The 24,624-nt window shown below is 45.9% G+C and overlaps 1 protein-coding gene and 2 long non-coding RNA genes across 12 annotated transcripts in view; 1 reads left to right on the top strand and 2 right to left on the bottom strand.

Moving 5' to 3' along the window:
- Positions 1-9,775: 9,775 nt before the first annotated feature.
- Positions 9,776-17,845, top strand: LOC126988402 (uncharacterized). The gene is made up of 3 exons (XR_007741903.1): positions 9,776-10,197; positions 13,830-13,981; positions 17,697-17,845. It is a non-coding gene; the product is annotated as an uncharacterized LOC126988402 (long non-coding RNA).
- LOC126988400 (uncharacterized) lies at positions 13,988-15,975 on the bottom strand. Of its 6 annotated transcripts, none has more exons than XR_007741896.1 (3): positions 15,521-15,975; positions 15,390-15,476; positions 13,988-15,201 (listed from the first exon to the last, which is right to left on the bottom strand). It is a non-coding gene; the product is annotated as an uncharacterized LOC126988400 (long non-coding RNA). The 6 variants fall into 6 exon arrangements; XR_007741898.1 differs by having other exon boundaries at positions 13,988-15,154; XR_007741897.1 differs by having other exon boundaries at positions 13,988-15,060.
- LOC126988398 (uncharacterized) overlaps positions 17,359-24,624 on the bottom strand; it is a 32,093-nt gene continuing 24,827 nt past the window's right edge. For 4 of the 5 annotated variants that reach the window (XR_007741880.1, XR_007741878.1, XR_007741882.1 and 1 more), the window contains one exon: positions 17,759-17,902. Coding sequence is in view for 1 of the 5 variants with exons in the window: in XM_050846463.1 (XP_050702420.1) it covers positions 17,611-17,902 (292 nt within the window). In the remaining 4 variants the exon portion in view is untranslated. Of the gene's footprint in view, positions 17,903-24,624 lie in introns of all 5 variants that reach the window. The other variant, XM_050846463.1, reaches the window with a different exon arrangement.

Raw genomic sequence — 24,624 nt, 5'->3', positions numbered from 1 at the left:
AAAACTTATGAGAGATAGAAAGTACCACCAAGATTACAAGGAATTCATGAAAGAATTAATTGACAAAGGCTATGCAGAAACTGTGCCAGCCAGGGACTTGCAACGAACAGATGGTCAGGTGTGATATATACCTCACCATGGGGTTTACCACCCAAAGAAACCAGGAAAGATAAGAGTGGTATATGATTGTAGTGCTAACTACAGAGGTCATTCTTTAAATGGTCACCTGTTACAGGGCCCAGACCTAACAAACAATCTGGTTGGGGTTCTATGTAGATTTCGTCAGGAAGTGACAGCCTTTGTATGTGACATAGAAGCAATGTATCACCAAGTCAAGGTGAACCCTGAACAAAGAGATTTGCTGCGCTTTCTGTGGTGGAATAATGGAAATCCAGGTGAGAATATGCTTGAATACAGAATGACGGCCCATTTGTTTGGAACAACATCATCTCCAAGTGTTGCTAATTTTGCACTTAAGCAAGCTGCAAATGACTATGAGGCTCAGTATGGATATGAAGCAGCAAACTTCATCAGGAAAGATTTTTATGTTGATGATGGACTTAAATCAGTACCAACAGCACAGGATGCCATTGATCTGCTAATGAAAAGCAAGGCATTGTGTAAAATGGGAGGTTTTAATCTCCATAAGTTTCTGTCAAACAGTAAGGAAGTGTTAGCAGCAATAGCTCCTGAAGAAATGAATAACACTGTCAAGAGCCTGGATTTAAGTAAAGACATGCTACCTGTAGAAAGAACACTTGGAGTGGAGTGGTGTGTAGAATCTGATACTTTCCAGTTCAGAATACAAGTCAAAGAAAAGCCACTCACAAAAAGGGGCATATTGTCTACTGTGAGTTCAATATATGATCCATTAAGACTTGTGTCTCCTCTCATCCTCATTGGCAAAGGGATACTCCAGGAGTTATGCCGTGAAGGAGTAAGTTGGGATGAGGAGATACCACAGTATGTGAGGCCACAGTGGCAGCAATGGAGAGATGACCTACACAAATTAGAGCACTTAAAAATATCACGATGTTACAAGCCTGAGGGATTTGGTGAAATTAAGAAAGTTGAACTGCATCATTTTTCTGATGCCAGTCAAAAAGGATATGGTCAGTGCTCTTACATAAGACTGATCAACACTGCTGATCAAATACACTGTGCACTTGTAATGGCAAAATCAAGAGTGACGCCCCTCCGAGCCATCACTGTGCCGAGATTGGAACTCACAGCAGCAGTAGTGTTGGTGAGAATCAGTGCAGTCTTAAAGAAGGAGTTAGACTATGAAGATATTCAGGAAGTGTTTTGGACAGACAGTATGGTAGTGCTGGGATACATCAACAATGATTCTAAACGATTTCATGTATATGTAGCCAACAGAGTCCAGCAGATAAGAGATCAAACTTCACCAAGTCAGTGGAAGTATGTGGAAACAGAGCACAACCCAGCGGACTATGCCTCAAGAGGGCAGTCTGTAGAAGAGTCGATTAACAACGACAAGTGGTGGAATGGGCCACGCTTCTTGTGGCAACACTTTGAGATGAATGATGACCATAGGTGGGCACGATAACAGAAAACCTTATTCCCGATACCCGATAACTGATAATGGAAAACCTTATCGGTGATAACCGATATTCGTTAACTGGAGACACAAATATAGGCGATAACCGATACCCGATACCCGATATAAATCCACAATTTTGATACTAGCTAGCGATAAATCCGATAGGCGAAAACGATACTATATTGATATTTCAAATAAAAAAAACATAGATGAATTCAAATTTTCATTATCTGTATTTTTCAAAACTTACAAAACCTGAAAACCACACGTTGACACGTACATATGGACGGTAATACTAGAAACGCCTGAACCGGTGTTGTTATTTGGCGTTCCCACCGTCAAAAGCTGGAGCTTTTGTTTTCAAACACTGGTCTCTCGTGAACTGGCCCATCTCTACTTATTCAGTTATTCTTACTTATCAGCATTAACACTTTAACAGTCACTACAGTAAAGGAGCACTGAAGCACTGGGAACCGGAACACTGGCACTCACTCCGTCACTCGAGTCACTGAGAGGCCACGCGCCACGCCGCCATATGTGCTAACACAAGCCACTGGTTTCTGTTTGCGCTCTTTACAACGGTGTCATAGATTTCAGGCAGTGAATAATCATTTTGTGAACAAAGTTAATTGATTTTTCTCTCTGATATAGTGGTTTTTGAGTCTAACAAGAAAAATAACCTAGTATTTTAATATTGTGATCTAAGTATGAAATATCTTCACCGAACATATTTCATACCCCGGTTTTTTCATACAACACCGGGCGCCCGGGCCACGCATGCGCAGTAGGGAGGAGACAACATTGTTTTTCTGAGAGGCGGAAAAAAGTAGCGATTATCGCTAGTTTGGTTACAAAAGAAACGAAGATACCGATATTTATATAAATAAGTAGCGGATGGCCGATAACCCGATTTTGTTATCAGCGATAAAGTATCGCGATAACTTATCGCGATAACGCCCAGCTATGATGATGGATGACCCATCAGAGCATCATGAATTGGAAGATGATGATCCTGAAGTAAAAAGAGTTGCATCATGTGCTACACAGACACATGAGCCGTTTAATGTACTAGAGAGGCTGAACTGTTTCTCTGAGTGGTTCCGTATGAAGAGAGCCATTGCAGTGTGCCTTAGACTTCAAAGGAAGTACAAGAAGAATGCAGATGGGACACATAAACGAAGAAGCCAAGAATACATTCCACTGACAGTACAAGAACTGAAAGAAGCTGAAAATGAGATAATAAGGCAGGCTCAGGCTCATGCCTTCCATGAGGAAATAAAGATGCTGAAGGGTGCAGGAAACCATGAGTCTTCCCCACAGACAAATAGAAGAGAAACAACAGCAAAGAAAACAAGCAAGTTGTACAAACTTGATCCCTTCACAGATGAAGATGGAATAGTAAGAGTTGGGGGAAGAATAAGGATGTCTACTCATCAAGTAGCAAGACATCCAGCAATCCTGCCTAAGGATTCCCATGTTACTGATCTACTGATTTGCTACTACCAGAAAAGGGTACATCATCAGGGTAGGGGCATAACACTAAATGAAATTAGAGCATCTGGGTACTGGATTTTTGGGGGCTCATCTCTGGTGGCTAGACATGTCTCAAAATGTGTAGTCTGAAGGCCTGGCTGGGGAGAAATCCCGAGCCACCTGTGACATCAAGATCAAGATCAACGAGGTGAGCACTGAGCTGACCCCTAGTGATGCTGACCCTTAGTGACCCTTATATTTAGTAGTGCTTACCGCTCGTGACGGTTCAAGAGGCCTGGGAGCCAGTGGTCACAAAGGGCGCCTCCTCTCTGTCCCATGGCGGTCATATTTATTAGTGAACGTGTTTGTGTTCTGGCCCGTGACAACCCCCTCGGGGAGACAGTTCCGCTGGCTGGTAATTCTTGCGGTAAATAACTGTTCCTCTGTGTTGTTCTGTGTCTGGGCTGGGTTGGTTTGAGGTGTGATGTGTTGGCCGTGTATATATTGCACAAATTGACAGTAATGAAGCCAGGGATGTATTTCTCTTTGTCACATTTTGGCAGTGGGACAGGGCAGGTTAGGTTAGACCTGATGCGTAGAACTCCAGAACTTCACCCGCGGTGCTCAGGTGGGCGAAACTACTTGTTATGAGAGATTTTGGTGTGTTTTGAAGGAATTGGCAAACTGTTTGTCATAAACTGCACACCTGACATTAAACACATAGCTTATGACACACTTGTGAGACCAACGCTGGAATACTGCTCCACGGTGTGGGATCCTTACACACACAGAAACATTGATAGGTTAGAACAAATCAACACCAAGGCGGGCAGGTTCATTACAAACAATTACACTCGAACGCCCGGCATCACAACACGGATCAGACAACAGATAAACATGGAACCTCTTCACATACACAGACAAGCACACAGACTTACACTTATGTACAAGATCACAAACACTCACATTGACATTGACCCATAAACATACCTACAGAACTCAAACAGCCAATGTACTCGTAACACACACATCCATAAATACCAAACATATCACATTAACACTGATGCATACATGTCCTGCTGTTGGCCATGTATATGTTGCACAAATTAACAGTAATGAAGCCAGGGATGTATTTCTCTTTGCATCACTGGGCACGTTACTGCATTTGAGGTAGTCCGCTACCACTCCTCCGCACCTATGATGCAGGTAGTCCGCACCTGTACTTTCGCGCCAAATTTTTTTTCGCTCAGTCCGCTACTGGACCTCCACACTTCCGCTACTGTACCCAAAACTATTAAAGCGCGCCTGAAAAAACTTGTCCACACCGCAAAAATTCTGGCATTACACTGGGAGGGGTCCAGCTCCACGTCAGACAAGGAAATGTCTGACGTTGCCAGTGGCGTAGGGGTTCTGGAGGCTGACCATGCAGGCGTGCTGTTTCTGTAGCTCACGCTATTGACGCTACTATCCCCAGTCACATCCCTGCTCCTGTCGCTATCACCTCTTTTCATGTATCTGTCCATGTTTATTTGTAAACACTGAACAATTGCAGTGAATCACTAAAAGTCAAAAGATTTTGAAAAGAAAAAGAAACTTGACACAGTGATCATCTGGTAGCACATAGTCCGCCAAAACGTGCGAAAGTAATGCCACGGACTGTTTGTCGTCTTCATTTTTTTATCTTTGAAAATCTCAGGTGCCAAAATTTCGCTTGTCCGCACCTGTTACTTCCACACCTTTGAAAACTTTCTGCACTTCTGGGCTTATGCACCTTGTTTGGCGGTCCGCAGGTTATGTAAAGTTTGGTTAGAGTAGTTTAAATATGCTCACCCACCCTAAAGAACCGATTTCAAGTGCAGCATACATGTCGGGGGTTAGCGACGGTATGCTTGGTTAGCGATTAGCCCATGCATGTGAGACAAGGTCCACCGCGCGTGTTTTTTTATTTATATTTTTTAGAACACGCAGCCCAACGGCTGCCATGCTGAGGGCCGGGTATAGCCTGAGCCCCTGATGACCTTGAGTCATGGCTCAGGGCTGTTTTGGGGTGGTTATCGATGGTACGCTTGGTTAGTGACGGTATGCTTGGTTCGCAATGGTACGCTTGGTTATCGATGGTACACTTGGTTAGTGACGGTACGCTTGGTTAGCGATTAGCCCACGCATGTGAGAGTATACGTTAGGGATTTTCCTTACTTTCGAGAACAGGGAATTTCCCTAATTTAGGGATTTTTCTAGGGATATTTTGGAAGCCCATTTTTCAGTGATTTTGCCTTAACCCCACAACAACCCTGGTTCCCCACAGGTCACCAGGGTTGTGTTGGGGGGTAGGGGGGGGCTGGGGTGGTGGAGGGGGAGAAGTAGTTGTTCCCTAGTTTTACCAGGGCTTCACCCCAGATATCAAAATTAAACTCCAACTTAACCTAACCAATAATGGGGGGAGGGGCCTTGCCCCACACTGCTGCGAAGGGCTTCACGCCACTACCTGCACTGAATCCACCCATCTTTTTGGTCTTACTTACACTTTGGACACTCCAGAACCTTGAGTACAGCACCGTCATCATGCAAAAAGTCAACTGATTCGTAATCACCACTAAAACCTTCCACCGCAGTGAGAGCATCGCCCCGCACAGACACCTCCCTCAGACTGATTCAGATTTTTTCGCTTCTGCCTGCCACTGCTATATGGAGCGCTGTGATTGGCTGAATTAATGAGGATTATTTCTGATTGTCAGAGGCATTGTTTTCATGCATGTGCAGACACCTTCTCTCCCTCTCTCGCTGATATGTCCTGCTGGGCCAGGGCCGGGCAACCTCTGGCCCTGAAGGCCTAGTGTCTTAATTTGCCATCTTGTTAGGCATTAACATTGCAATCTGACCTGCAAAACCCCAAAAAGAAAAAACAAGTTCCAAACAGCATCTGCTGGCAAATACTGTTTAGCAAGCCTGTGCTCCTTGCCTCACTCCGTGAGAGTTGCCAGGTCTATCCTTTTGAAGACAATCTGTCCTTTTTGAGATCTGGTTGTCCTAATTAATAAATAAAAAAGGACAGGTTGAAACTGCAGTGTGTTGCAGCTGCTGTAGGAGTCTGAGGATCCGTAGTATCCTGCAGCAGGTTTCCCCAAAGGTGTGGAAGGAAACAGCTCAACACTAGTTGTAGGTTCTTATTGCTTGAGACAAGTAAGCGGCCTCCAAGCGAATGTGTGTAAGCTGTGAGCCCATGACAGCTGCGAGCCAACGAAACTGGAGAGGCGAGCGGGCAGAACGTTGCCACATCTCTCCATGTTGCCATGTCAACAATCTAAATTGTATACATAATGACAAACAAGTGGAAGTGCAGAAATATACTTATGATGTGAATATCAGTGAGGCAATATGGTACATAAAGAAAATAAAGAAGGAAGTATAACATATGAAGAAGTTAATCAGGCAATAAAAACATTTAAAAATGGAGAGGCAGCAGGAATTGATATAATCACAACAGAAATGTTGAAGTGTGGAGGAGATGTAGTTGTTAAATGGATGGTCAAGATATGTGAAGTAGCATGGGAGGGGGGGGGGGGGGGGGTGCCAGCAGACTGGACGAAAGCCATCATTGTCCCAGTGTACAAGGGGAAGGGCATGAGAGGGGAATGTGGGAGCTATAAAGGTATAAGTCTCCTGAGTATACCCGGAAAGGTATATGGAAAAGTCATAATAGAGAGGGTGCAAAGACTTGCAGAAGAGAAAATCAGTGAAGAACAAGGAGGCTTCAGGAAGGGAAAGGGATGTGTGGATCAGATATTTTCCTTCAGGATGGTAGTAGAAAAAATAATAGCAAAAGGAAAGAAACTATACGCTGCCTTCATGGATTTGGAAAAAGCTTATGAAAGAATCGATTGTATTGCATTGTGGGATGTTTTAAAAGTCTTTCTATGAGGATACATCTGCATGTGTCAAAATTACTGGAGAAACAAGTGAACATTTTGAGATAAAAGTAGGCTTAAGACAAGGGTGCGTCAGGTCACCATGGTTATTCAATATTTATATGGATGGTGTTATTAGAGAAATGAAGGGCAAAGTTGGGGAAGTTTGAGTAAAAATGTTCGCTGAGGGAAAGAAGTGGGTACTGAATTTGATACTGTTTGCTGATGACACGGTGCTCATTGCAGAAAATGAAGGTGACCTACAAAATTTGGTCATTGTTTTGAGTGTCTGTAAAAGGAGAAAGCTGAAAGTAAATGTCAACAAAAGTAAAGTGATGGTTTGTGAGTGAAGTAGAAGTGAGGTTGTAGATTTTGTATGCCCATATAGTGGGAATTGAATGTCAAAAAGAATGCAAAATAATTTTGAATGGTGAAGAAATGGAGGAGGTCAATGAGTTTAAGTACCTTGGATCAGTTATGTGTAAGCATGGTGGTACAGAGGGAGAGATAAGAGAAAGGGCATTGTAAGGAAGAAGGGTGGTAGGGTCTTTGGGACGAATCATGAATGGCAGAAGTGTGAGCATGGAGGTAAAGAGGGATTTGAGAAATACAATAATAGTACCAACCCTCACATATGCAAGTGAAACGTGGGCCTGGAATGAAAGTCAGAGGTCTAGAGTGCAGGCAGTGGAAATGAGTTATTTGAGGAGTGCTTGTGGTGTGAGTAGAATGGATGGAATGAGTAATGAAAGTGTGTACGCGCGTTTTGGAATGTGTCACGGGGGTGAAGGGAAGAAGTGTGGAGTGGTGGAAGAAGTGAAGCGACAGACTTTAAAGTGGTTTGGCCATATGGAGCGAGTGGAGGAGAGTAAGATGACCAGAAGGGTGTATGTGAGTGAGATAGAGGGAGGGAATGCTAGAGGACGACGTCCAGTGAAATGGAGGTGCAAGAGTACGTTGGAATTGCTCTGTCATGTGCGTGTTTTCCATCCATTATGTAATCCAGCAAAAATTGGCAGAAACACGAGGATGTGGGGGAACTTTCAGGCTAAATTGCTCAAGGCCATACCAACTGTCTTTCCCCACTTGGGGGAGGGAGCCCTCCTCCCCTCGTACCAGTGAGCGGGGAAGAAGATGTGCGTCGCTGCCAGATACAACATTAATGCCTCCTGCATTTTTATAATGGTATGACAGACAAATATAAAGTTGTGCGGCAAATCTCGATGCATGGACTCTGGCACATATATTATCCGTGCCAACTATGAAACAAGTGCCCAGCAGTGACAAAGATCTGTGCCATTAAAACACAAAATTGTGCTTCCTCAGCCTTAAAATTGCTGCTGCTCAGCCTCTAGTTAAGCAGTTTTCAAAGTTTTTGTAGCATTCATAAATCAAACAGTGTTCTAAAATTTCCTCAGATGTCTTCCTTCTCTGCTGCAAAGAAAAATGTCATTCTCTCAGTGGATAAAAAGTAGTGGCATTTCCTTGCAAGGCGCTAAAAGCCTTTGATTTTTGTTATAGCAATTCAAACGCTGCACCAGTTCTGATGAAGCAGGGTGGACAACAGCAACACATAGTCACCCGTTGGATGCAACAAAACCATTGTGTTTGATGAATGATTAAAGGCAGCGGACACAAAAGTCCTTTATGGCGATAGAGTGATGGAATATCCCCCTTAACAGCCCATCTCTTGCACCCCAGGATGTGGTGTTGGCCATGCTGGGAGGAACACAGCGCCAGGAGACAGCTGCTCAAGTGAGGGTCTGAGGCGGACGCTGTGCTCAGCGCTCGCTGCGTCCACGCTGCCACTGACCTCAGGACCCCTTGGTGCATCCCTCGCCTCGCCTGCCGCTTGGTCCCTGAGTGTGGCGTCGGGGGAACCTTGCCGCCCGCTGCAGCTTCCCTGAGGTTCCTGCAAGACCCTCACCCCAGGAGTGGTGGGCAGGGGAGGCTGCAAGGCCGGGCAGCAGCCTGAGTGGCGGGACCAGCAGGAACACTGCCACTGCTGTGCTGTGAGGACCAGAAGAACACAACCATTACCAACAACAACATCACCACCACCACCTTGCTGCTGCCATCTCCAGAAAGGAAAAGGAAAGTTTGAGTGTGACAAGATTTGAGACTGGGAAGAAGTTCAGCAGACACAGCCTTGCACACATTGGTGAGGGAAACCATGAGTGGCCAGCGTGTGGGGAAAGACTCCCTTGGAAGGCTGACCTCAGGAAATACACCCACACACTCTGCTGAAGGACCCCATGAATGCCTCGACTGTGGCAAAAAGTTCAGTTACAAGAGTAAACTCAACAGACACACCCTTACACACACTGGTGAAAGGCCTCATGAATGCCAGGAGTGTGGAAAAAGGTTTACACAGAAGAGTATCCTCAACACACACACCCTTACACACACTGGTGAAAAGCCTCATGAGTGTGAGGTTTGTGGTGAGACATTCAGTATGAAGAGCCTGCTCAAAGCACACACTTATAAACATTCTGGTGAAAGGCCTCATGAATGCCAAGAGTGTGGAAAAAGGTTTACACAGAAGAGTATCCTCAACACACACACCCTTACACACACTGGTGAAAGGCCTCATGAGTGTGAGGTTTGTGGTGACACATTCATTACGAAGATCCAGCTCAAGGTACACACTTATAAACACACTGGTGAAAGGCCTCATGAGTGTCTGGAATGTGGAGAAAGGTTCAGAGGGAAGCAAACCTTGGAGCGTCACATCTTCAGACACTCTGGCCTGAGAGAGTTCAAGTGTGATGTGTGTGGGAAGCACTTCAAGATGAAGACGGACATTGCCCAGCACATGAAGACCCACTTCTGAGGTGCCGTGTTGTGCTGCTGTGTGGGACCTCAGTGACGGGGAACCAGTCATCAACACCACCTGGAGAGGACTGGCACCATGTTGTGGCTGACTGCTGAGAGATGCACCAACAAGCAGCACCACAGTGAACAGTGCCGTCTGCCCCGAGCCAGAGTGGTGACAACTCTGTCACCTTGCCCCAGCACAGTGCAGCAGCCAACAAGCTGCACCACAGTGAACAGTGCCATCTGCCCTGAGCCAGTGGTGACAACCCTGTCACCTTGCCCCGGCACAGTGCAGCAGCGGTGACTTGGGCCGCCACAACCGACCATCAACAGGATTAGCAAGGAGACGCTGTGTGAAGGTTTGTCAAGTTTGGGTATGAGTGGACTGCTACTCCCCTGCCTGCATCCTCATCCAGGCCCACAGACACACCACAGCGGGTAAGTGGTGTACAGTCGTGGGACACAAGTGTTGACACATTCGAGTTATATGTGACGTATGTGTGTGTGTTTGGGTGTGTGCAAGGACCAAAGAGTGTGTGTGGGTGTGAGAGAGATATTATTTAAGGATTTTTCTTACGAAACTTTGAGCATCAACTGCACGACGATTATGTTTCCTTAAAAAATCTGTTATGAATGCTCTTGTTTCCACTAGTGCACGCTCTGTAATAAGATTTTCTGCATTCCATAAGCTAAATACTTGCTTGGCTTTGGTCGTCAGTGTGCATTCTGGAGAGAGAGAGAGAGAGAGAGAGAGAGATTAATTTCTCTTAAGAAAAAAAATTTACTGCAAAATAATAGCCTAGTTTTCTTAAATGCATAATAATAACAGTATTCGTAAATGCAAAGTAATAGCCTAGTTTCTTAAATGCAAACGAATTGCTTAGTATTCTTAAATGCAAAATAATGGCTTTGTAATTCAATTCAATGCATAATAGCCTACTAGTTTCTTAAATGCGCCGGTTGGCATGGTTGATGACGTCATTGCATAACGTTGTCAAACGAGAGTTAAATGGTGGTATTATTATATATTTTTAGATCATATCAGAATATTTGTGCACGTTATCAATGTTTTCTGCATATTTTCTTAGTGAGGACGTTGCAGGAATGAATACAACATTTATTCAAATGCATAATAGCGTTGTAAACAACTTTAGCTGTCCCTGACTAAATTTGAACGACATGTAAAGAGACATTTTCGTCCGTGAATTAAAAACTTGTTATCAGTGTGAACAACTGACAAATTCATATCTAATAAATTATGGAGAGTGTATATGTAGTGACAGATATGAACATTAGCCTCTTTCCATGCAGTGTATATATTTTAAAGTCGGGGCCGGTGAACGAAACTCAGTGTACAGTGTGTCAACACTTGTGTCCCACGATTGTACAGTATTGCCTGCACAGCCCAACACGGTGTTAGCGTGATGCCCAAACCAAACTGTAGCCTCCATGATGGCCAGTTTTTGTGCTCCACAGCCAGTACCAAAGACACTTCCTGCATGGCTTCCCTATACCCCACAGCTTCCACCTCAACACCAAACACCAGTGAGGAGTTTCCTCAGTGTTTGGTGCTTGGCGTGGGAGCTGACAAACTTGTGGTGGACTGTGGACCTGACCCGCCATTGTCCTGCACGATGACTTGATTGGCAGGGTTGAGGCTTTTGTCATCATCATCATCATTTCATTTAACGACTGTTTTTACTCTTCCTGAGCGGTTGGATGCTTAATGGCTCTCCACCATTCTATGGAATTGAGCCATTTTCAGTTTTTGGCACAAGATTTTCCAGGTGCATGCCTTTGCTTACCCAACCACCTATTTTAAATGGTGGCCCTAGCCTTTGCCTGAAGGAAAAAGGCAAACCCTACAAGGCAGCAGGGGGCTATGAGGTTTACCACCCACTATTTCACCCATAGCTGGGACTGGATGGCCATTGACTCTGATAAACATGAGTTCATCTGCCCTTAGAATGGGTCCAGCACACCCTCCTCACTGGTCCAAGACAAAACCAGTGGGGTCGCCGGTTTAGTCGCTGACTACCCAACCATGCGGCTGGTTGTACTGGCCTACATGTTACCAGTACCAGAGCACTACCATCACTGCCTTGACCAGTGTTGAGGTTTTTGTGACTGGATAAGTGAATGGCCTCTGCTAGGATATGGTTAGGCCTGGTAGTGCTGGGGTTCCATCAAGGTCTGTTTAACCTTTCCTTGCTAAGCGCTCGCAGCGAGACTACAGGTAACTCTCGATTTACGCGAGTTTGGTTTACGCGTTTTTTAAATAACGCGGGGTCCAAAATCCAAAGAAATATTTAATTTACACGTTTTTTCAATTATACACGATATTTTATGGATTGGCCACCAGATGTCTCACGCAACAGGACTCACACGGCGCCGCGGCCACACATCTGAGCTCAGTTCTTCCCGCGCGCCACTTGAACAACAATACAGTACCCACGTTGCCACGCTACTCAACATTTATAGGGGTGGGCAGGTACCTGTACCAGCTATACGGTACGGTACCAGTACCAGACTGCTCGGTACTGGTACCAATACTAGCCAGTCGCTCATGGTGTCCCTCATTTCTTCCTCACACGAGTGAGGCTGAGACTGAGTGCCTGAGTGGATATCTCGGCGATATGGATATGCTCTCTCTCTCTCTCTCTCTCTCTCTCTCTCTCTCTCTCTCTCTCTCTCTCTCTCTCTCTCTCTCTCTCTCTCTCTCTCTGTCAGTCCATGTATCCATATGTTTTATTCATGCACTGTGCCGTGATTACAGCCAGCCACACAACACTGGCCTCCTGTCTTCCTCCCAGGCTTCACCCTGAACAGATCATCCACAACAATTTTATGAAGACTACAAACCACAGAAAACAGCTGCAAGCCTTCTCTTAGGGCTGACTAATTATAGTGACAAAGATGCAGCACTGGACTGGAGACATTTTCTTCTTCATTTATAATCATTTTCTTCCAGTCTTGGGGTTGGCCTTGCAATGATCCTCCTCTATTTTGCTCAATGCAGATCTAATTCCTCCTTGGATACATTTTCCATCTTGCTGGACCCAGTGTTAATCCTTCCTTGGAAACATTTTCCCAGCTCCTCAAAACACAGGATAAGTTGCTGCAGCCCAGAGAGGGGAAATTACCTTTCTGGTGATGGGGTTTAAACCCGCGACCAGCCAGACGGGAAGCAGCTCTCTGGCCAGCTGGGTGGGTTATTTGGGGCTTTCCAAGCTGGGCAGGTCGCTGCACCAGGCTGTTGGAAGGGCTGCCCAGTCAGGTCCTGCTTTACTTGGTGCACCTTGTATGGTAGCCGTGGTGGGCAGTCCACCTGGAAGAGGGACAACTCACACCACACCACACGCTGGGCAGGTGGTGCTCGTAGCCATGGTGGGCAGTCCACCTGGGCCCTCAACCAAACACTGGGGTTGTCTGCCAGGGGGTGCTTCCTGAGTCACTAACTAATGGGGAGCATACGCCTGGGGGTGCATCACTTCACTCAAGGAAGGCCAGGTGAGATGAAATTAGAGCAGGATGGTGTACACCAGGGGTCAACAACTCCAGCCAGCAGAATCCAAACTTATGGCCCGTCACTCTGCTTGATATTCATATAACAATTCGGTCCACAACAGCATTAGTTTCAGTGTAATGATGAACTGAAGGCAAAGTACCGCACCACTTCTCCACTGTCCTTCTTCCGTGAACTCGTCCTCCCTTCTAACAAATTTCCAAATTACATTGAGCATGTAAATTGCATTGTTGCCATGTTTGGCAGCACTTACTGTTGTGAACACCTCTTTTCAAAAATTAAATATACAAAGTCTTGCATTTGCTCCCAGCTAAGTGACCGCCACCTCAATGACATTCTCCTCTTGTCTACCTCATTAATCGATCCAGACATTGAATCACTTCGTGGCAAACAGCACCAACCATCTCACTAATGTGCATGTCTCTTGATCAAACTGTTTGCAGTCACTGATTTGCATTTTTTTAATAAATTTCTTGTAATCTAGTCACTGGTTTGCCTGCTTTTCTATAAAACTTTTGTACACTCACATTTGAGTTCTTTTTAGCGCTCCGGCCGGCAGGCTACTCCTAGAAGCTTTCTCTGGCCCTCGCACTGAAAAGGTTGCCGACCCCTGGAGTACACTTGACACCAGACAGAGGATACTGGGAAAGGTGCTGCAGTGGACCAGTATTGGCTGCTGATGATGATGATGACTGAGTTAGTGCCAAGAGCATGATGATGTATCGGATTAAGTTTTGAGGCTGATTTTTTATTTATTTATTTATTTTTACAGCAAAGGAAACTGTTCAAGGGGAAAAAAAAATAATGAAAAAAAGCCTGCTTCTCACTGCTCCTATAAAAAAGAGTTCAGAAGAGTGTCCGAAAGAAAGGTCGATTTTGGGAAGAGAAGTGTCCTGATACTCTCCTCTTGAAAGAGTTCAAGTCGTAGGCAGGAGGAAATACAGATAAATGAAGATTGTTCCAGAGTTTACCAGCGTGAGGGATGAAAGAACAAAGATGCTGGTTAACTCTTGCGTAAGGAATTTGGACAGTATAGGGATGAGCTGGAGTAGAAAGTCGTTTGCAGTGGGGCTGTGGGAGGGGGGTTGGCATGCAGTTAGTAAGTTCAGAAGACAAGTCAGCATGAAAATATCAATACTAGAAGGTAGAGAAGAGAGACAACATGGCGGCAGAGTTTAAGAGGTAGGAGCATATCAATAAGAGGAGGGGATGAAGAACCTTAGACTCTAGACTTGAAACACTTTTATTTAAGCCTGGCAGCATGGAGGGAGAGGTGAGGGACGGAGCAGTGAAGGAAACACAGGGTATGCCAGGGAGGCAGGGAGCAGTGAAGGGTGGCAGGAAACACAAATGCCTGATTGTTTAAGTGTGGTCTTGGTCTGGACAACACTACTGTGGCTGGTTAGTCTTTTTGAGCCATTTTTCGAGGCCACTGACCCCTGGCTCCTATCATAACAGACCACAGTCCATTCCCTTCCACTAATCCCTGGCTCCTATTGTAACAGACCACAGTCCATTCCCTTCCACTAATCCCTGGCTCCTATTGTAACAGACCACAGTCCATTCCCTTCAGCTAACCCCTGGCTCCTATTGTAACAGACCACAGTCCATTCCCTTCCACTAATCCCTGGCTCCTATTGTAACAGACCACAGTCCATTCCCTTCCACTAATCCCTGGCTCCTATTGTAACAGACCACAGTCCATTCCCTTCAGCTAACCCCTGGCTCCTATCATAACAGACCACAGTCCATTCCCTTCAGCTAACCCCTGGCTCCTATTGTAACAGACCACAGTCCATTCCCTTCAGCTAACCCCTGGCTCCTATCATAACAGACCACAGTCCATTCCCTTCAGCTAACCCCTGGCTCCTATCATAACAGACCACAGTCCATTCCCTTCAGCTAACCCCTGGCTCCTATTTTAACAGACCACAGTCCATTCCCTTCAGCTAACCCCTGGCTCCTATCATTACAGACCACAGTCCATTCCCTTCAGCTAACCCCTGGCTCCTATCATAACAGACCACAGTCCATTCCCTTCAGCTAACCCCTGGCTCCTATCATAACAGACCACAGTCCATTCCCTTCAGCTAACCCCTGGCACCTATCATAACAGACCACAGTCCATTCCCTTCAGCTAACCCCTGGCTCCTATCATAACAGACCACAGTCCATTCCCTTCAGCTAACCCCTGGCTCCTATCATAACAGACCACAGTCCATTCCTTCAGCTAACCTGGCTCCTATCATAACAGACCACAGTCCATTCCCTTCAGCTAACCCCTGGCTCCTATCATAACAGACCACAGTCCATTCCCTTCAGCTAACCCCTGGCTCCTATTGTAACAGACCACAGTCCATTCCCTTCAGCTAACCCCTGGCTCCTATCATAACAGACCACAGTCCATTCCCTTCAGCTAACCCCTGGCTCCTATTGTAACAGACCACAGTCCATTCCCTTCAGCTAACCCCTGGCTCCTATTGTAACAGACCACAGTCCATTCCCTTCAGCTAACCCCTGGCTCCTATTGTAACAGACCACAGTCCATTCCCTTCAGCTAACCCCTGGCTCCTATTTTAACAGACCACAGTCCATTCCCTTCAGCTAACCCCTGGCTCCTATTGTAACAGACCACAGTCCATTCCCTTCAGCTAACCCCTGGCTCCTATTGTAACAGACCACAGTCCATTCCCTTCAGCTAACACCTGTCTCCTATTGAAACAGAACACAGTCCATTCCTTCAGCTAACCCCTGGCTCCTATTGTAACAGACCACAGTCCATTCCCTTCAGCTAACCCCTGGCTCCTATTTTAACAGACCACAGTCCATTCCCTTCAGCTAACCCCTGGCTCCTATTGTAACAGACCACAGTCCATTCCCTTCCACTAACCCCTGGCTCCTTATAACAGACCACAGTCCATTCCCTTCTGCAGACCCTTGCCACCAACACACTCGCCGAGGCTCAGAAAATGTTCATGTTTCTTTACTTGTCTCGGGTGTTATAGAAGAAGGTGATCTTGGTTGACATCACTGGTGTAAGCAGTGAGTGTACAGCTGTAACACCATTGTCAAAACTCGTTAGTAAAAAATAGTGTGATTCAGTGAGTAGAAGTCTGAGAATAACAATGTTTATACCGCTTTTTAATAATCATCAATGTTTTCAGCCATTATGGAATCAATTTTAGAATAAAGCGTTTGTTCTCATACATAAAATCCTCCTGAAAAAGACAGTACTTTGATATTAGATAAAGTATGATATAGGAGGAGACAAGGAAGGATTTGTTAAGAGTGGTATAAAGTAAATTTTTTCTGACTTCAACTCACTGTAATCACTTATTTTTTTGCCCCATTGAGTTTTGACAGTGGTGTTATAGTTATACAATTACTGCTTGCAGCAATTATGTTAACAAAATTTGTTAATCCTGCCAGGGTGTGTGGAGTTGGAGTAGTCGCTGGAGTTGCCTTCTTTTGGCCAGTCAGTAAAAATATTTCCAACTCTTTACGATACGTGTGATGTGTGGCTGGGTGTGGTGTGCTGTGGTGGGGTCTCATTTGCCTACCACTGTACTGCAGAAGAGGAGGAGGGGGGTGAAGTTGGAGTTGCAACTTTAACCCGTACAGTGTCGTCTTTTGTCATAGATAGGGAGGTCATGCCAGGTTGCCTTTTTTTCTCCTTAAAATGTAAAAAAATTAAAATCATTTGATACATATATTATTCATATGTAAGGAATGGAAGCGCAGCTACCCTAGAGTGTTCTTCCTTTTATTTTTCTCCGTCTCAGAGCTAACAATGTCATACCAGGAAAAGGAAATTTATTAAAGCCTTTATTCCTTCCATTATAAACACTTCCCACATGCCCAAAGTGTGAGTAATGTATAAGTACTTTTTTACATCACAAAAAACTAAAAATAAACAGGGAATTTTATATATATATATATATATATATATATATATATATATATATATATATATATATATATATATATATATATATATATATATATATATATATATATATATATATATATATATATATATATATATATATATATATATACACTAAACACTGTACGGGTTAAAATTTCTTGCAATCAGTCAAATTTTTTCATATCTGAATCTTTTCTGAGCCTGGGCGAGTGTGTTGGCGGCGGAGAGGTCAGACGCCCCAAGACACCTCAGACAGGTTCTGGAACAAAGCTGGAAGCATTTTCTGTTAAATAAAAGGAATGTTTCCCCAACAGGATGTTTATTGGAGTCCAGCGTACACCCAAGGGACAGAATGCTCTACAGAAATAACTTGTTCCAGAGAATTATCAAGACGTTTCTAGTTCCTCTGCTCAGAGACACTCAGGCTTGCCGAGGGTATGGGAACAGCCTTCATCTTGGCGTCACTGTTGCTTCTTCTTCCAGGCGTGGCGCGCTGAGCATGGCCGTGCGGCGCTTGGCGGAGGAGGCAGCGGCTGTGTCCTCCTGGGTGCTGAGGTCCAGCATCTGTCTGTGTCTGCAGGGCAGGATGGGACACATGTGCTCCCCAGCAGGGGCAGCAGGCCACCTGTCTGACTGGCCTGCACACAGTGGCGGGACAGTCCAGCTGTCGGCCAGCCTTCAGCAGCAGTCTGTTGGGGAGAACAGAGGATGTTACTCAACACAGAAAAGGAAATTTCAGTTTTCAAGAGTGAGAGAAACATTCTACTGAAGTCTTTCCTGTTCATCAGTCACTTTGGGTGTGACTGGCAGGCTCAGCAGAGAGGTCATGTCATCACTGCCACCTTCTCTCTCATATTGATAACTACACAAAAGTTTTAAACATTCTGAGTACATTTAATTATGAGAAGGAAAAATAATTCAACAAAAGATTGCTTTTCTGAGGACAAAGGTCACCACTCCTGTCATCCAAGCCTTATATAGTTAGCCAGGCCACTTAAAACTTTTACCTCATGGGTGGTGCAGAATATTATTCAAAATAATAGAATTCTTATTGTAAAAAGGAGAGAGAGAGAGAGAGAGAGAGAGAGAGAGAGAGAGAGAGAGAGAGAGAGAGGGGCAGGGGGGTGAGGGTCCTTTATGTGTCTGGGGGCATGTGTCTGTGGGGTTTGTAAACATACAGTGGGGAGACATCCTGTGGGTCCTGTGAGGTGAGGTGAGAGAGAGAGAGAGAGAGAGAGAGAGAGAGAGAGAGAGAGGCGAGGGGGAGGGTCCTTTATGTATCTGTGGGGAGACATCCTGTGTGCTGTGATGAGGTGAGAGAGAGAGTGCACCACATGGGTTTCTGGGCTGTGTTGTGCTGTTTCTCATGAGCAACATTTCAACAGTGTTGGACAAGGAAGATAATTTGGCAGAGCACATTTCAGACCTGGCCCTGTTTACATCCCTGTGGTTCACCGACAAAATGTGGATGACCAAAGTACTCGTGAGGGACATGCAATGACAGAGTCTGGCAAGTGGAGTGGTTCCTGACACAGGGCCGGCGTGGCGGTGCTGTGATGTGGTCCATGCCCAGCGCACTGCCACGCACCGCAAACCACCTGTGCCGGATTGTTGCATTCCGTGTCTCTCCTCAGAAGGCTTATGGACCTGATGGAGTGCCTCCTATTGTCCTTAAAAACTGTGCCTCCGTGCTGTCACCCTGCCTGGTCAAACTCTTTCGCCTCTGCCTGTCAACATCTACCTTTCCTTCTTGCTGGAAGTATGCCTTCACACAGCCTGTACCTAAGAAGGGTGACCGCTCCAATCCCTCAAACTACCGTCCTATTGCTTTACTTTCTTGTCTATCTAAAGCTTTTGAATCAATCCTTAACCGTAAGATTCAAAAGCACCTTTCCACTTCTGACCTTCTATCTGATCGCCAGTATGGGTTCCGCAAGGGGCGTTCTACTGGTGATCTCCTAGCCTTCTTAACAGACTCTTGGTCATCCTCTCTTAGCCGTTTCGGTGAAACTTTTGCTATTGCGCTGGACATATCAAAAGCTTTTGATAGGGTCTGGCACAAATCTTTGCTTTCTAAACTACCCTCCTACGGTTTCTATCCTTCTCTCTGTACCTTTATCTCCAGTTTCCTTTCTGACCGTTCTATTTCTGCCGTGGTAGACGGTCACTGTTCTTCACCTAAATCTATTAACAGTGGTGTCCCACAGGGTTCTGTCCTATCTCCCACTCTTCTTCTGTTGTTCATTGATGATCTTCTTTCCAACACGAACTGTCCTATCAATTCATACGCCGATGATTTCACTCTGCATTATTCAACTTCTTTAATAGAAGACCCACCCTTCAGGAACTTAACGACTCAAGGCTGGAGGCTGCAGAACGCTTAGCCTTAGACCTTACTATTATTTCCGATTGGGGCAAGAAGAACCTGGTGTCCTTCAACGCCTCAAAAACACAGTTTCTCCACCTATCCACTCGACACAATCTTCCAAACAACTATCCCCTATTCTTTGACAACACCCAGCTATCACCTTCCTCAACACTAAACATCCTCGGTCTATCCTTAACTCAAAATCTCAACTGGAAACTTCATATCTCATCTCTTACTAAATCAGCTTCCTCGAGGCTGGGCGTTCTGTACCGTCTCCGCCAGTTCTTCTCCCCTGCACAGTTGCTGTCCATATACAGGGCCTTGTCCGCCCTCGTATGGAGTATGCATCTCATGTGGGGGGCTCCACCACACAGCTCTTCTGGACAGAGTGGAGGCAAAGGCTCTTCGTCTCATCAGCTCTCCTCCTCATACTGATAGTCTTCTACCTCTTAAATTCCGCCGCAATGTTGCCTCTCTTCTATCTTCTATCGATATTTCCACGCTGACTGCTCTTCTGAACTTGCTAACTGCATGCCTCCCCCTCCCTTGGCCCCGCTGCACTCGACTTTCTACTCATGCTCATCCCTATACTGTCCAAACCCCTTATGCAAGAGTTAACCAGCATCTTCACTCTTTCATCCCTCACGCTGGTAAACTCTGGAACAATCTTCCTTCATCTGTATTTCCTCCTGCCTACGACTTGAACTCTTTCAAGAGGAGGGTATCAGGACACCTCTCCTCCCGAAACTGACTTATCTTTCGGCCACCTCTTTGGATTCTTTTTAGGAGCAGCGAGTAGCGGGCTTTTTTTTATTAATGTTTAATTTTTTTGTGCCCTTGAGCTGTCTCCTTTGCTGTAAAAAAAAAAAAAAAAAAAAAAAAAAAAGTGCTCTCGTCATCCACACTGTTAGTGAACCATAGTGGTGAAATTACGGCAAGGTCTGAAACACTCTGCCAAAGTATCATCCCTGTGCGACGCTTTGTTAAAGTTATTCCCAAGAAAGATATAACAGCCCTGAAACCCTTACAGTCTCTCTCTCTCTCTGAAACCCACAGTGGCTTTGTTGCCTCACACATCAACACTGTAAGAAATGTACACTGTATTCAGTGAGCTGTGAACTCTGCTCACCATCTGTCTGCAAGACTTAAGGAAATACACTGAGGGGAAGCTCAAACTTGTTTCTTTTATGACCTGATGCTTCGTGTTCCTCTGGAGTTTGGATGTCAGGATAACTGGTAACCAAGTCAACCCACACCCCAGATCAACTGGTATCCCTTGGATTCGTAATGCATTGTGGGATTTGCCATTCACTCGCAGTTCCTCAGAGGCCATCCTGGAGTATGAACGCCTCCACTCAGTGCCTCACACCCCCACCATGAGCTGGTGTTCTGGCATATTTCCTTCCTCCAAGCCTGGCTGCCACCTTCACATACCAGGCTCTGAATATCGGCCATCAGCTGTGCAGTGTGCTCCTGCCACGGCCATCACTAGGAGCTAGGGCACAAACAGTAGTAGTATAGTGTGCTTCCTTACATCTGTCCACTCTTGAATGTAGATGTGGCACCTGCACATTGCTAGTTCATGATTGCATAAAGAGCAATTTTTTTTCAGTGATATATTTGAACGTTTCTGTACTCAGGAACCCTCAAGCCATCTTATATAAAACCCAAACATGTCAATTTGCATCGATAACACACCAAACAAGCATATGAAAGACAAGCTTGTGTCAAACAGTTTAGTCAGATCACACTCCAACGATTTATGGCCTTTCAAACGCCTATAATTCATCTCATTTCAAGAAAACGTCTGGGTAGGCGGTGGCTGAACGGATAGCAAGACGGCGCTGCGTTCAGGAGGACACAAGTTCAATCCCCGACCGGTGCCACCAAGCTGGGATTTTTCAGCCGCCGCCGAGTGGCTTAAAACTACCCACATGCTGTCCAGAAGACCACCTATTAACCCGGACTCTAGATTCTAGGATTAAAGATGAGCTCCGGGAGGGTAGCATGAGCCAATGCAAGATGGCGCCACTATAAACACTCGCCTGTGCCAGAACGGGCTGGGCTGACCACCAGGACCCACTGGAGCGAAGCCTTGGACCGACCATCAGGATCCACTGGGAAGAAGTCTACTGGCGCAATAGGCCACGACGTAAAAAAAGTGCATTTGGAATTTTGATTAATACACTGGGTAATATTCAAAATAGCCTGGCCTCACATTCAACAATATTTCATGTTATTTCAAAGATTAACTCAGATCCCTGAGCCGTCACCACGGCTGCCCTGGACCCTGAATGGAAGGTAAAGTTTGGGGCACAGGCTGTGGCTGTGCATGGCCCCAGTGCTCATCTCTGCCACAATGGTCCCTGAGCCATCACCACAGCTGCCCTGGACCCTGAATGGAAGGTAAAGTTTGGGGCACAGGCTGTGGCTGTGCATGGCCCCAGTGCTCATCTCTGCCACAATGGTCCCTGAGCCATCACCACGGCTGCCCTGGACCCTGAATGGAAGGTAAAGTTTGGGGCACAGGCTGTGGCTGTGCATGGCCCCTGTGCTCATCTCTGCCACAATGGTCCCTGAGCCATCACCACAGCTGCCCTGGACCCTGAATGGAAGGTAAAGTTTGGGGCACAGGCTGTACCTGCACAGCCTCGGTGGTCAGCTCCACTGCACTAGTCCCTGAGCCTGTGGTGTGAAGAACCCGTCACCCTGGGACACATGACCACTGAGACACCTGGGTCACCACAGTGTGCCTTCCCCAGGTGTCCCCAGGTACACATTTATCCCCCAGCCACACAGGGAGGATCAACAGCTGGCTGGGCTGCAGGGCCACTGCCTGGGCTGGGATTTGTAGCAAGGCACACTAACCACTGCATCACAGAGGCACCCTGAAGATCACCCTGCAAACCTCTGCTGCACTTGTTGCATCTTCAATACCCATCAGGACCCCAAGTTGGCATTCACAATGCACCTTCATGAAGACCTGAGCCAAGACTGAGCAATTAACATTTTATCATCACACTTTTTAGCATCCTTGTGGTGAAGTGGTTAGCATCCCTGAGTCAAATCTGTGGGCCTGGGTTAGAATCCTGGCCCGGGCAGTCACTGTGCAGCTCACCCAGCTGTTCATCCTCCCTGTATGGCTGCTGGATAAATGTGTACCTGGGGAAGGCACACTGGTGACCTGGATGTCACACTGACCTGGGAGCATCACACTAACACTGTTGGGCTGAGGAGTGTTTACTATTAGGTGTGGAATGGGTGTAAATCTATGGAAATGTTCTCTCTCTCTCATGTGGATGTGTGTTTGTATGTGTGTGTGTGTGTGTGTGTATTTCACCACGGCATGATCACGAGTTGGACTTGCAATCACCAGCAAGTACCCTCCCGATTAGAGCAAGGCTCATTATAATGTATCTCAGGGTACTGCCAGGACCTCATATACCACACACCCCATTCCCCTTGCTCAAGGAGGGACAGTAACCACTCCTTGTCACCAGTAAAAACCCGATCTGAGCGGGGCTCAAACCTCTGCCTGCCACGTGGTGAAGACTGGCAGCTCAGCACTTTAACCAAATGAGCTATTAGAGTGGTGAACTATCGGATCAGTGTATTTTACCTATTTGTTTTGGGTAGGCGGTGGCCGAACTGGTAGCGTACTGGACCCACATTCACCGCGTGATGGACGATGCGGGTTCGAATCCCCACGCTACCACTCGGATTTTTCAGTCACCGCCGAGTGGCTTAAAACTACCCACATGCTGTCCTGAAGACCACCCATCAACCCGGACTCTAGAGGAAGCCGTCCAAGCGAATGAAGAACGAGTTCCGGGGGGCAGCATGAGCCAATGCAAGATGGCGCCACTATAAACACTCGCCTGCGCCAGAACGGGCTGGGCCGACCATCAGGCCCAACCTGGAAGAAGCCTTGGGCCGACCATCAGGCCCCACCAGGAAGATGCCTACCGGCGCAACAGGCAACGACGTAAAAAAAAAAAAAAAAAAAAAAAATCAGGGGCCTGAGCTTAAAAGCTGGGACAGTCCTTTCTTCCAGTCTATATTTGTCCAACTTTTCCTTCATTTTATGGAGACTTCCCACCTCAACAACATCTTTGCTACGTCCATTCCATGTATCCACACTCCTGTATGGAAAACTGAACTTCTTTATGTCTTTCAAGCAAGTCCCCTTTCTCAATCTCTTGCTGTGTCCTCTTAGTTGCCTCCTCCCTTCCATCTGATTAAATCATTTCTATCCAACACGTCCATTCCACTTGTGTTCCTGTACAGTGCTATCAGGTCTCCTCTTTCTCTTCCTTCTTCCAGTGTTGGCAGGCCCAGTTCCTCCAATCTAGTCTGGTATGTCAGGCTTGATAGTTCTGGTACCATCTTAGTAGCAATCGTTTGAATCCTTTCAAGTTTCCTGATGTCCTTTTTCCTGTGTGATGACCAAACAACTGCTGCATACTGTAGCCTTGGTCTAATCAATGTTGTTGTTATTTTCTTCATCATGTCCCATCCAAGTAGTGAAATGCCACTCTAATATTTTGCAGCAGACTGTATGTTTCTCCGAATATCTTATTGATGTGCTTCTCAAGTGTCAGTGTATCTTGTATTGTTATTCCTAAGTCTTTCTTCCTTCACTGTGTGGACGACTGTCCCTCCCATCCTATACAGTCTACCTGGTCTATTTTTACTCTTGCCCACTTTCATTATGTGACATTTATTTTCTTTGAACTCCATTTCCCATCCTTTACTCCATTCATGTATCTCATTTAAATCTTCCTGCAGTTTATTACAGTCATCCTCATCTCTTAGTTTTCTAAGCAGTTTGGCGTCATCTGTAAGCATACTCATGTAACTCTTTACTTTTTCCGGCATATCATCCACTGTGTGTGTGTGTGTAGACTATAGTGCAGCCAGTACAGTGGTGGTGGGTGGAATCTATCCAAAAGAGGTGTGAGTGCCCTTTACCACCCATAGCTCTGTCCTCTACTTTTTCTTTTGTGGTGGTTCTCCTCCCTCTTTCTTTTTTCTTTTTTTCCT

The sequence above is a fragment of the Eriocheir sinensis genome, chromosome 69 (genome assembly GCF_024679095.1).
Source record: "Eriocheir sinensis breed Jianghai 21 chromosome 69, ASM2467909v1, whole genome shotgun sequence".
Lineage (NCBI taxonomy): Eukaryota > Metazoa > Arthropoda > Malacostraca > Decapoda > Varunidae > Eriocheir > Eriocheir sinensis.
The sequence above is the reverse complement of the archived record's forward strand: the minus strand, read 5'-3'. Positions and strand labels throughout refer to the sequence as shown.